The sequence below is a fragment of the Suricata suricatta genome, chromosome 9 (genome assembly GCF_006229205.1).
Source record: "Suricata suricatta isolate VVHF042 chromosome 9, meerkat_22Aug2017_6uvM2_HiC, whole genome shotgun sequence".
NCBI classification, from domain to species: domain Eukaryota; kingdom Metazoa; phylum Chordata; class Mammalia; order Carnivora; family Herpestidae; genus Suricata; species Suricata suricatta.
Window position 1 is genome coordinate 89,462,672 of NC_043708.1, and position 14,180 is coordinate 89,476,851.

The window sequence follows — 14,180 nt, forward strand, 5'->3', positions numbered from 1 at the left end:
TTTACTATCAAAACTTTCAAATACACACAAAAAAGAGACAAAATGAACCCCTGTGAACTATCTCCCAGCTTCAATCAATAAAAGTTTTAGAAGTAACGAGTGCGGACACTGTTTTAATCAATCAAAATATAAACAGTTCCCAGAGTATAACTGTGTTATTCTAGAACTTTGATGACTTTTCAGTACTTCACACATGAAAAATGTTTATAATACAAGATTTATGTTCTCAGCATAGTTCATATAATTCCATTTAACTTATACCTATATATTAAATATACTACAGAACTTCATCACTATCATCATCAAGAAACACACACTACCTGCTTCCTCCTTCCCCCAACCAAACAGTATTCCCAGATATACAGCTGGTATTTTCCTAACCCCTAATCACTGTGGTTGAATCCCAAGAAATGAAAACAGATATGAAAAGCATTTTCCCAGGGCACAGGGATGGTTCAGTCGGTTAAGCATCCAAGTCTTGATTCTGGTTTAGGTCATGATATCATGGTTCATGGGACTGAGGCCTACATTGGGCTCTGCACTGACCTGATGGCATGGAGTCTACTTGGCATTCTCTCTCTCTCTCTCTCTCTGCCCTTCCCTGCTAGCATCTACACTCTCTCCCTCTCTCTCAAAATAAATTAAAAAAAAAAAAAAAGGTATTTTCCCTTGGTAAGGGAACATCCCACTTTTGATACTCTTAACAGAAAAGATTATGGGGAAGTTATAAGATCTATGTACAATAACATCTGAAGAGTCATTTCATTTTAGAGGAAAGTGAAGACTCAGTTGACCCTCAAACAATTGTATTTAAGAATCCTCACATCACTCTCCTTGCCTCAACCAGTGTTAAAAGAAGCCACCTTTGTAATTAGAAATATGGCAGGGTAGGGAAGTAAACTCCAAAGAGCAATAAGAAAAAGAAATCTCTATTTGGCCACTGAGGCTGTCCATTTTATTTTATTTTTTTAATGTTTTATTATTTTTGAAAGAGAGAGAGAAAGTGCGTGTGCATGTGAGTGAGCGGGGGAGGGGTAGAGACAGAGGAAGACACAGAATCCCAAGCAGGCTCCAGGCTCTGAGCTGTCAGCACAGAGCCCGACGTGGGGCTCGAGCTCAAGAACCTTGAGATCATGATCTGAGCCGAAGTCGGATACTTAACCAACTGAGCCACCCAGGCGCCCCAGGCTTCCCATTTTTAAATAGTCACTCACATGATTGCAAATGTGATGAAAATGAAAAACAATAAAATAGTAACAAAAAAAACAACTTAAGAATTTTTCTGGAAAGAGAATAAAACTCATTCACTCAACCCATGGTTAAAAATTGAGATTATTTTCATGTGTTTCTTGAGGTGAGTCCCTTCCCCATGGACATATTTATCTGGGAGAAAAAACTGTTCTTTCAGAAAGCAAGAGAAAAGCCAATTATGTGTTAAATAATAAAACATGTACCATAATATGATTAAGAAAATAAGTCCATAAATAAAACTATAGAATGATCTAGATTACTTTTGAGCTTCAAATTAACACTGCAATAAATTCATTTTAAAAAGTCTACACATTCTCTGCAAAATCTAAAGCACAAAGATAGGTCTTTGTGACACAGTGAGACAGGTCTCTTCTAGTTAATTTTTACCAATGTTTCTGGTAGACTATTATTATTTGATCCCCACTTACAAAGGCATATGGTTATCACATTTTTGCTTAGAAAATTTCTAGTTTTCAATTAGATCTAAGATTTGTTAGTGTTTACATTTTTTATGATGGCAATTAGGATAAAACTTAAACTTGTGCTCTTTTAAAATGGCTTGTCAGTAATCTAAGGTAAATTAAAGTTAATATTGACTTTAGACAAAAAGAACCCTAAAGCCCATCCTTTAAAAATGTTATGTTCATACAACTTAAAAACATACAACATACCGTATTAAACCAGAATTTTACAATTGGTGCATGATAAAAGGCATAAAACTTGCGTGTAATGGGAAGCTTTTTTGACTTTATTTGTATCTCCATTTCATTCTTTCCTTCATTACTGTCCAATATTCTTACTTCTTTAAACACTTCCTAAGATAAAAATAGCACTTATCATATATTTATTCACAAAAAATTTATATTCACTTAAAAATACTTTTCTTCCTTACCATGGGAATCTCTTCTGCTATGTTCTGAAAGTTGTTTTCGCTATCTTCCATTGTCATTTGATGGGCATCTTGAGACTGTGGAATATGAGACATCTCTGCCTTTGTTTTATATTCCAGCATTAATATGGCAGGTGGAACTAAAATGCTTAATATGACCTAAAAGTTTTAGAAACACATCAGTTTACATTTTAAAATTAATGATCTTCAAGAATAAAAAGAATTAAAAGCTATTAAATATCTCGATTATTAGTTTAGTCAGTTTGCCCATTAGTATAGGGAAAAATACTCAAATACCATTTTTTACTTATATATTATATTTAAAGAGGCCCAGGTTGAATTATTTTAAGGAGTAACAAAATGTATAAGTATTATGATATGATGATATAGAAAAGATTTAATAATTATTATGGATGTGTCCTTTTAAAAAATCAGTTTATAATCTGTTCATAAAATACATTTTTGTTTAAAAAGAAATCAATCCTTATGAAATTGTTATGTGCATAATTTTATCCTAAATCTCACTACAAGTGTTCCATGTCATAACATGATTACTCAGCTTGTGCCTCTATAAACAAACAGGTTTACTTGTAAAATTTTATGTATTACCTGCAAAAATCCTCAAGTACAAAGAAATTATAATTGTGTATCAGGGTTTCTATTGGTTAATCTTTCACCATTATTTTTATTAGATGATCAGTATTTGTTACCCACTTAAAATGGTTAAACTACTTGCCTGATTTCTGCCTTCTACATTTCTGTACCTTATTCAAGATATAAGATAATGAAAAGGAAAGTTTAAAGTAGTATCTCTCACTGTGATGAAACCAAAGTATCAGTCAACATTTTATCCAAATTCTTAACCATAAAAACTAGGTATATCATACATCAAGTAAATTAAAAGTAACAAATTATTAAGTTAGTAGACAGGTCCTTAACTTGAGAATTTGGAAATTATCTTTTTATAAAGAAGCAACTTTTTTTCATGGCTGCTCAGGGCCGTTAACGCCAACACTTCCATTTGTTGCCTCGTGCCTCTGGCTCAGAGAGAGGTAATAATTATACATTACACCTGAAATGGATTCAGAGTGAAGAATAGGAAGAAAAAAGAGGCCATTTCATGCCACTGGAGATAAAGTGTTAACACTGCCACCCTCCCACCACCCTCATAAATCAAGGCATTTTGCTATATATATCTGGGCTAATTCCTCTGTTCTTTTTATCTAATCATACACTTTATACCAAATTGTTTCTAAGGTATACCTTGTACCAGGAATTTTTCCTCATATTCAGCCTTCCCATCCACATATCAGATAACAACATTTGTGTACAGGTGTGGGCTACAAAGGGTCTAAGTCTTGAAGAAACTGCTAACTTGAGGCAGGTGGAATTACTCCAGTTTTTCAGTTCGTAAGTTAGCAATTTCATAGCCATGGTTTCATCTTGTCTGAAGGACTGTTCCAACAATTCAACTGCTAGTTGACCAAAATCACTATCAAAAGATAAAAGCCAAAACATTCATACTATCAAATTGCAATTTTAAACATTATTCTTAAATAATTTCATAACATGTTCCAATTTTTACTATTTTCACACACAATCAGGGAACTGTAAGGCATTAGAATCACAGTAGCTCTATGTTTTCAGATATCTACTAATACGTGGATATCACAAAATATTAAAATATGTCACATGAAGAAGTCTGAAAAGGCGACTCTAAAGCACTTTCCCCTCATCTTGGAAATAAACCTAGTTTCACAGGAAACCCTGACAATGGTCAGATATTCTGTTCAAAAAGTCATTATCTATAGTATTTCAAACATAGAAAGGGGTTGGTACACAGTAGAGATAAAGAATGAGCCTAATCATGAAAAACATCTAAAGCTTAAATACCCAATAAATGATCCTAAGATCCCTGCTTGTTATTTTCAGTGTTAACTCTACTCTCTTCCAAAGACAGTCCATTTTGGCAGAGGGAGGTCCTGTTCTCTATCATAAAGTTTCCTAGAAAGTATCTTAGTGTTCTAGTATTCCTGTATGTAAACTGCCATGAACTATTTTACTCTTCCATATATGTAGTTCCACCTTCTGAAATGCCCTTGCAGTTGAATTCATTTCCTTAGAACACAGCTCAAACCTCATTTTCTTCTTTCCTTACCACTTCAAATGAAACTTTTCCTAATCAAATTAATTCCTAATATGTGCAATTAATAAACTGACTTATGGATTTCTTCTCACTTACTTAGCTCTTGAATTGTAAACAGTAAAATAAACCTCTTTTTACATGTATAAGCAGCAATGTTTCCTTCTAAATTTAAAAAGTAATGAATGCATTTTAATTGTACCAATAAAATTATATATATACATATATATATATATATATATATATATATATATATACCCAGTGATGACACTATAACCCCCATTTAAACATGATCTTGATGTACTTTTTAAGTAAAAGGATAAAATAGAACTTACTTAGAATACTGTTTCAATTCTTCTGAAGTATCATCTACGAGATCACTCTGCTTTGCTTCGTATGCCATTGAACGATAGATCTTACAGGCAACTAATGCTTTAGCCATTGATTCTTCACCATGTTGCCATAAAAAACGGGCCATAACCTGCCTCTTCATAAGGCAAGCCCAAATTAACAGTTCATTAAGTGGGTAAGGAAAGCGCTTGGTTTCTGGATCATCAATATCTACAATTTCATCTTTGGCTCTTTTCTTCTTTCCTTCTTCCACAGCTGTATCAATCTTTGAAGAAAAACAAATATCTAAGACTCATTATAATAAAGGCCATATGACGCTAATCTCAGAATTTTATAAAATCTCCTTTGTATTGTTCAACTTAATACAACTGCAGAAATCAAATCAAAATAGTATAAATTTTATATACTTGATTTTATTATAGCTCAAATTTTATAGAAATGGTATTTCTAAAAAAATGTCTTCATATTAATAAACCTTTTCCAAAGACAACATCCAGATGACTAACAAACATAAAAAAATGGTCAACATCACTCATCATCAGGGAAATACAAATCAAACCACACTGAGATACCACCTCACATACCACCTCACACCTGTCAGAATGGCTAACATGAACAACTCAGGCAACGACAGATGTGGGTGAGGATGCAGACAAAGGGGTGACCTTTTGCAGTGCTGGTGGGAATGCCACCAGCCACTCTCGGAAGCAGTATGGAGGTTCCTCAAAAAATTAAAAATAGAACTATTCTTCAACCAAGCAATTGAACTGCTAGGTATCTATCCAAGGGATACAGGTGTGCTGTTTTGAAGGGACACATGCACCCCAATGTTTATAGCAGCAATATAACCGCTAAAGCGGTAAAAGGCCATTAAGGAGGACACTGGTTGGGATGAGCAATGGGTATTATATGTAAGTGATGAATCAACAAATTCTATTCCTGAATGAATAAACAAATAAATAATCAAAGATGTCTTTGTATCCCTCTCTCTCTGACCCTCCCCTGCTCGCGCTGTCTCTGTCTCTCAAAAATAAATTAAAAACAAAAAAAATTTAAAAAATAAAAAATAAATGTCATTGTAATAAAGTTTTCCAAAATCAACAGGACTAAATATTTCAACTAATATCTGATAAAATATAATTTTAATGAAAGAAAAGTTTGGATAAGACACTTTTCTTGTATGTGTTAATAATGTTACAGTGGAATAAGAAGTGGCAGTTTAGCATTTATCAAAATATTTAAAATTTTTTATTATAGCTAAGAACAAAAACTTAATAGAATTGTTAACTCATAATGAATATCTTTTTGTATATGGGAAAATAATCAAAGATATATCAACAAACAAAAGTTGATTCTTATTAAAACAAGTAATTTTTTATTTCATATATACTAGTAAATTAGATAGAATAAATTCAGAAAGGGTAGTATTTATGCAAACATACCTTTGGTCGATAGGGTTGTGCTGTTTTAATGAAATGATTGTGTCTCATTTTTTCCTTTTTATCTGCCCTATTGCCAAAAGATTCATGACTCTTGCGCAACTGAGGAGTGCTGCTGGAGGTATTTCGGCCAGACCTCTGAAAATAAAAGCTTATTAGTTTTTGCAGATTTAAATATACTGGTATGCTGTAAAAATTCAAGAATCAATTCATATATAGATACAAATGTATCAACATACATATATACAAAGGTATGTATAAATGTGTGTGTATGCACACATAAATCATTTGTTTTGGATTTTGATTACAAAAGATTTCTATGTATCTTAGTTGAAAATACCATTTTTAAGACAATGTTACTTTTACTGTTCTAAGACTGAGTAGTTTAAAAATTTTTAAGTGTATGAATTTTTGTAGGTTTTTAACTTACAAATGTATACAGTACATATATAACCCCCCCAGTATTACATACCCGATTATTTCCACCAAGACTATTATAAATTAATCGAAAACGTTTCCGAGTGTAGGTGCATCTGTAAGTTCCTCCCATAAGATATTCAATAACAAGTCCTATATCAATTAGGGTGATCTTATATCCTGGAGGAAGGTTTCCCTGGAAACAAAACATTAGTTTTAAATAGGATATTTCTCAATATTTCCATGAATGCTTGGAAGACACCTACTCTCCAAAATGACCAATGTTTACTTGTTACAGGAAGCTGGGGTTGCCAGCAGCTATCTTTGCAGGAAAAGAGTAACCTGGTCCTCCATTTCCTTCTGTAAGAAGAGAGAATTCTAGAGTTGTGAAGTCTCAAAGTGTGCTCAGAACAGAAGTACGGCTTAGAGCAGCAGGTCATTTATCTGTCTTTCTACTGCCCTAATACTTCACACATAGAGGCAAAGGAACTGCTAAGAGCCAAGTATTCCATTTTTACTGTGGCACATATCATAAATTGCATTTTCCTGCAAAAATAATGCTATAAATGTTAATTATGTTTCCAAATAGGCCCATAAGTACTTATAAGTATTTTTTAGCCAAAATTATATTGGTTATATTTCAGGTTACACAAGTTTTTTATAGCCTCATCTAAGATTTAAACTACCACTTATAACATTTTTAGAGCTAAGACTTCATTTCCCTAGGGTGTCAATTTACAAATAAACTTCTGGAACATGAGCCATCTGTGAATTTGGGAAGACTGCCTGTTTAGAATAAAATATTTGGTTAATCTCATTAAATAATCTCAAAAGGGTTTAATCATAAACACGGGGTTATGGGTTTAATCATAAATCATGATTTACATGTATCAACTAATTCTACCCTCCTACCATCACCATTCTTTGTTTCCCTAATTATCATCTTATAAACTTAGTACTTTAAAAAATGTTTATACCTTTTATAATTTGGTTTCATCTGTGAAGTTTTAAATTTCTAGATATTTATATTCTTTAAATCTCTGATTTAAAAATTAATAAAAAATATTTTCATCTTAAGTGCCAGATTTTTGTTGTCTTGAACAACCTCAAAATATACTTTATGAACAAGGATGTGATATATGATACTTTTATTTTTATTTTTTATTTTTAAAGAGAGACCATGTGAGCACATGAGGGAGGGGCAGAGAGACAGAGAGGGCAAGAGAGGGAGAGAATCTGAAGTAGGCTCTATGCCTAGCACAAGCCCAACATTGGGACTGATCTTACCACCTGAAATCATGACCTGAGGTGAAATCAAGAGTTGGACGCATTTTTAAAAATGTTTACTTATTTAGTTTTGAGAGAGACAGAGAGAGCATGCAAGTGGGAGGAGGCGGAGAAAGAAAGAGAGAATCCCAAGCAGGCTCAACACTGTCAGTGCAAAGCCCCATGCAGGGCTTGAACTAACCAGCCATGTGATCATGACCTGAGCTGAAATCAAGAGTGGGACTCTTAACCAATTGAACCCCCTCAACACCCCCATCAAATTAGAAAATAATAATAATAAAAATAAAGGGGTGTCCAGGTGGCTCAGTTGGTTAAACATCTGACTCTTGGTTTCAGCTCAGGTCATGTCACATGGATTGTGGGATCGAGCCCTGAGTATTCTCTCCCCCTCTCTCTGCCCCTTCCCCACTTGTACTTTCTCTTTCTCAAAATAAATAAACTCAGATATATAAATAAAAATTTGACAAGAGTGCTTGGGTAGCCACCTAAGTTGGTTAAGCATCTGACTCTTAATTTCAGCTCAGGTCATGATTTCACAGTTCACAGGACTGAGACCCACACAGGGCTTTACGCTGAGCACAGAGCCTGCCTGGGATTCTCTCTCTCCTTCCTTCTCTGCTCCTGCCCAACTCTCTCTCTCTCAAAATAAATAAATAAACATTAACAAAATTTAAAAAATTAAACCTTCACAAATGCCATTATGATATGGTCCCACTTAAATGGGAAATAAAATTAAGGGAAATAATGTGAATTATCTAAAAAAAAATAAGCAATTTCTCAAACTATACAAATAAATATAATACTCAACTTATTAATTTGAATTGAGAATAGTCAATTCCTGTCTTTACCTTAGGACTTTTCACTTAAAGAAATAAAAAAAATTTGGCTTATTTAGTATAGCCACCAATGTAAAGATAGACAGTATACACCAAATCTCATATTTGTTTCTAGAATTAACAACTATAGTTCTTTCTGCTAACCTGCTAAGTCATAACACAAATGTGTTTTAGAAACTCCTGGATTGGCACCTGGGTGGCTCAGTCAGTTAAGCATCTGACTTCAGCTCAGGTCATGATCTCAAAGCTCATGAGTTTAAGCCCCACATCTGACAGCTGACAGCTGAGAGCCTGGACCCTGCTTCGGACTCCAAATCTGTCTCTCTGCCTCCACTCAGGTTGTGCTCTTTCTCTGTCTCTCAAAAATAAATACATATTAGAAACTCATGGATTGAAGATCTCCCCCATCACTCAACCTTTCTAGGAAGAAAGAAAAAAGCTTTAATTATTTTAACAACAACAGCAACAAAACAAACTAAAAAAATGTGAAATGTCCAAAATAGGCAAATCCAGACATAAAGAAAGTAGATTAACAGTTGCCAAGGGCAGGAGAAGAGGCAGGAGTAGAAAAGGAAACAGGAATGGGGAGTGACTGCTAATGAGTGCAGGGTTAATCTAAAATTAGACTGTAGGAGTGCCTTGGTGGCTCAGTTGGCTAAACAGCTGACTCCCGGTTTCTGCTAGGTCATGATCTCACAGTTCGTGAGTTCAAGCCCTCATCAGGCTCTGTGCTAATAGCACAAGGTTCGCCTGGAATTCTCTCCCTCTCTCTCTACCCCTTCCCTGCCTATGCTCTGGCTGCCTCTCTCAAAATAAACAAATAAACTTTAAAAAAAATTAAAAATAAATTGTAGTCACAGTTGCACAACCCTGTGACTTAAGAAAATTCTGAATGAATTTTGACATGCAAAAAGAACTGAATTAAAGAAAAAATATTTTTAAGTATAATAAAGTCTAAGTTTTTCCAATGGGATACTAGTTGAGTATTAAATATATGACAAAACACAAAAAATGGACACAGAAAATGACACTTCTATTTTAATTTTTTAGTTTTTTAATAGTACACTTAAATATACTAACAAGTAAAAGTTTGGAGAATTCTAAAACATTCTGAATTTTAGTTCAGAAACTACAAAAATATTTCAATTAACTAAATGAATACCGTTCCACCTAGAAAAATAAAACTTAATTCACAAAGAATCCCAACAGAAGAGGAATAGTAGTACATCAAGTTTAGTCACCAGAGAATGGCTTTAAATCATGACAGTGTTATATATTCTATAATGGCCAATACTGAATATTACAAGAGAAAGCATATACACATGAACATGAACATTTCAGCACTTTTGGCAAACTCTGCCATGAAGATCACCATCCAGTGTTTCCCTCAATGTCTTTATTCAAAGTCCTTTACAGGCCCAGGAAATAAAATTCTTCTGAACACAAAGAAGATACATTTTATCAATGTTCTTCTTTTATGGATCAATGAGCATTATGAAATTCATCACATTCTATCTCAGATGACTAGAAGCTCAGGAAACTTGGGCTTAATAGCATTAACTTTACTTTTTTCTTGATTTCTGATGTATTATCCTTTTTACTTCTATTACCACAAATGTTGCCCTATTTTATCTTGTTCTAAAAAAGTGTCACTATATTGCTATTTTTGAGATGTACATTACTTAAATGTGTTTTAGGAACAGATGAAATATAACCAAATTTTTAAATTACATTTTCAGAAACAAAAATCTCTTACCTGTTTGACATCCCGAACAAGATGAAATAGCATTGGATTGGTTGGACCTTGTTTCTTTAAGGAGAAAAAGTTACAGCAAACTATTACTTTTCTTCTAAAATAATTTAACAACTTCTCTTTTTGTTACTTACTGAACTTTATCAACCTTCTTGCCCAAATTATATTCTTTTCCAGCTAAATAAGTTCTGTTCATAAAATGGAGCAAAGAAAAAGATGTAGCCATTTTGTATTGTCATATTACCTTGATATATAAGTTATATTCTTATGTTTTACTTATGCAGAACACAAACTTATAATCATGCAAACATTGTAAGCTTCACAATTATATCTTAAATCTACACTTCTTTCATTGATAATAGAGCTATAATCTCTCTACTGGTTAAAATGTACCTCATTTCTGCCACTAACTCAAATTGCATCAATACTTTAAATATTTAGGGTAACAAACTTTTAAAATTTATATCTGTCATCTTAATTTCTGCCTAAGGAAGTTAAAAAGGAAACTTATATCCATAAGTATCTTATCACCTTACTTCCATTTATGTATATTATTAGACTCAACTCAAATGTCATTTTTACAGTAATCTTATTCTGATGATACCCTGTAATCTGAAAAAATATCTAGTGTGTATGTCCCCCATCAAGGCTGAGGTAAATGGACCAAAAATGTGTTCTAAACTTTCTAGACATTGTTTTGATCCATCTGAAATGTATGAAAGTGAATTCTAGGCAGCACAAATCAAGAGACTTATTTTCAATATTTTAAATCTATTGTTTAAAATAAATGTCAAATGGGATTTTCCTCTTACTACTGTAATTTTTATGAGGTTATTACAGTAATCAACCTTGACCAAATATAGTTAATAAAGAATTTTCAAATCTTATTTCTTTGAAAATATTTTAATTCTTTTTTTCAAATGTTTATTTATTTTGAGAGACACAGCATGAGTGGGGAAGGAGCAGAGAGAAAAAGGTAGGAGGAGGAGAGAGAATCCCAAGTAAGCTCTCTGACGAAGATTTGTGTGGCGCTCAAATCTATGAACTGTCAGATCATGACCTGAGCCAAATACAAGGGTCAGATGCTTAACCTGAGCCAATCAGGTACCCCTGACAATATTTTTTTTATTTTAAAATTCTACATAATATCTAAAGATGACTGTAACTAATATTGTGTATTTAGCCTTACTTTTTTGCTCTTTCTTTTTACAAACTTTTTTAAGTTTATTTGTTTATTTTGAGAGAGAGGGAGAGAGAGCAGGGGAGGAGCAGAGAAAGAGAGGTAGAGACCCCAAGCAGGCTCCGCACTGTTAGCGCAGAGCCTGATGAAGGGCCAAACTCATAAACCACGAGACCATGACCTGAGCCAGTCAGACACTTAACTGACTGAGCCATACAGGTGCCCCTCCTTTTACTATTTAATCTATCCGCTGGCAATTCTATTTCTCTGGCAATTCTTCCTTGTACGTTAATTTTTAAAAATACAAAGTATTTCATATTTTTTAGGTATTAAGCAAGTTTCACTGTATTTTCTCTAATAGTATACAATCATATAGAAATGCAATATTTAGAATTCTATTTTATCTTAAACCATTACTGTTTATACATTACATTAACTTCTTAGTATAAAGGAAATATATTTTAATACAGCAGTTTTCAAAGTGTGGTCCAGTTTTCCCTGATGGCCCCTAAGACTCTTTCAAAAGGTTCATGAGATCAAAAGTACTTTCAGAATCATGTTAAGATATTTGCATTTTTTCACTCTCATTCTCTCAGTGATAAGTGTTTTCCAGAGGTTGCTTGATGTATGACATCATAAGATTAAATTCATAAGCAAATAAGAGAATTCAGCTGTCTTCTATGAAGCCAGATATTAGAGACTTGTAAAACAGTATATCTAGTATATTCTCTTCACTGATTTTTTTTCTCGAATAATGTTTTTTGTGTTAACATGTAATGGATTTATTGTTATGTAAACACAAACTAATATTTTAAAAAGTTCTTGGTTTTACATTCTATAATATGGTATCAAGAAACATGAACAAACCCTCTTTAGAACAGCTTTTTTAAGTCCCCAATAATTTTTATGTAGTAGGACACTGAAACCCAAAAGTTTGAGAGTCACTACTTTATCATATTATATAATCCCTTAACTTACAAATTTTTATCAGTGATTGATGCTAAAAAGTAATCATTATCTTAAAAATTTGAATTATACATTAAAAAAATGTGCTAATTGTGCCTTGCTAATGGGATCAATTTTTATTGTTATTGTTTTATATCTGGTTTATATTTCAAGGATAAACCTTACTTCAGCACAATGAATAACCCTTTTAATTTTTATATTTGTTCACTAGAAACAGTAGAAGACCATCAAAGTTCAATGTAATTGTGCTAGACATTATTAAAAATAAAAAATGGGAAATAATTTTATACTCTCTATTCCAAAAAAATGTATAATCCACAGGGGAAGAGAGAATTGTCCTCAACTATGTCAATGGGCTTCATGGAGGCAGCGGCATAGCATCTGAACTATGTTCTTAATGAATAAAATTCCAGTGAGTAGAGAGTAGTTGACAGAAAAACACACATGCAGTGTGTAAACAAAAACTGCCTTTTTTGTTAAGTTTATGTTTTTGAGAAAGAGTAGGAAGACGACATAACAAACATTTATGGGAAGGTGGAGGTGGGAATAAAAGGCCACATGAAAGAGCTAGGACAAACTTTCAAAAGGCGGAGAGCTCTGAAAATCAGGCAAAGGGTTTAGGTATTATTTTACATACATTGGGGAGCTATCAAAAAAAGGTTTTATTTAAATGTTAGTTAACATACCTTGCAAAATTGGTTTCAGGAGTAGAATTCCGTGATTCACCACTTACATACTAGACCCAGTGCACATCACAAGTGCCCTCCTTAGTACCCATCACCCATCTAGCCTATCTCCCACCCTCCGTCAACCTACAGTTTGTTTTCTATCAATAAGAGTCCCCTGTGGTTGGTTTCCTCTCTTCTCTTCCCTTCCTTTTCCCTTTTATCAATCTGTTTTGTTTCTTAATTCCACATATAAATGAAATCATATGGTATTTGTCTTTCTCTGACTTATTTCAGTTAGCATAATACATTCTAGCTCCATCCACATCATTGCAAATGGCAAGATTTCATTCTTTTAGATGGCCGAGTAATATTCCATTATATCTATACGCGCTCGCGCATCCACACACACACCCACACACCCCCCACATCTTCTTTGTTCATCAGCTGATGGGCATTTAGGCTCTCTCCATAGTTTGGCTATTGTTGGTAATGCTGCTATCAACACTAGGATACATGTATCCCTTTGAATCTGTAGTTTGTATCATTTGGGTAAACACCTAATAGTGTAATTGCTGGACTGCAGGGTAATTCTAGTTTTAGTTTCACCCAGTCCAAAGGCTGCTTTTTAGTTTTGTTGGTGGTTTCTTTCACTGTGCAGGAGATTTTTATCTTGATGAAGTCCCAATTGTTCATGTTTGCTTTTGTTTCCTTTGCCTGCAACATGTCTATTAAAAAGCTGCTCCAGCCGAGGTCAAAGAGATTGCTACCTGAGTTCTCTTCTAGGATTTTGAAGTTTCCTGTCTCACATTTAGATCTTTCATCAATTTGAATTTATTTTTGTGTATAAGTGGTTCCAGTTTATTTATTTATTTATTTATTTTGAGAGAGGGGGTGAGAGAGAGAGAGAGACAGCGTGAGCAGAGGAAGGTCAGAGAGAGAAAGGGAGACACAGAATCTGAAGACAGGCTCCAGGCTCTGAGCCAGCCGTCAGCACAGAGCC

At 33.6% G+C, this 14,180-nt stretch overlaps 1 protein-coding gene across 9 annotated transcripts in view; it reads right to left on the reverse strand.

Annotated features, from left to right (window-relative positions):
• Positions 1 to 14,180, reverse strand: part of TRPM7 (transient receptor potential cation channel subfamily M member 7) — a 125,850-nt gene that overhangs the window by 47,248 nt on the left and 64,422 nt on the right. For all 9 annotated transcript variants that reach the window (XR_003913754.1, XM_029953041.1, XM_029953044.1 and 6 more), the window contains exons 13-19: positions 10,370 to 10,423; positions 6,546 to 6,686; positions 6,077 to 6,211; positions 4,619 to 4,899; positions 3,404 to 3,632; positions 2,144 to 2,299; positions 1,923 to 2,066 (exon numbers count right to left, since the gene is read on the reverse strand). Coding sequence is in view for 8 of the 9 variants with exons in the window: in XM_029953041.1 (XP_029808901.1) it covers positions 1,923 to 2,066; positions 2,144 to 2,299; positions 3,404 to 3,632; positions 4,619 to 4,899; positions 6,077 to 6,211; positions 6,546 to 6,686; positions 10,370 to 10,423 (1,140 nt within the window). In the remaining variant the exon portion in view is untranslated. The remainder of the gene's footprint in view (positions 1 to 1,922; positions 2,067 to 2,143; positions 2,300 to 3,403; positions 3,633 to 4,618; positions 4,900 to 6,076; positions 6,212 to 6,545; positions 6,687 to 10,369; positions 10,424 to 14,180) is intronic.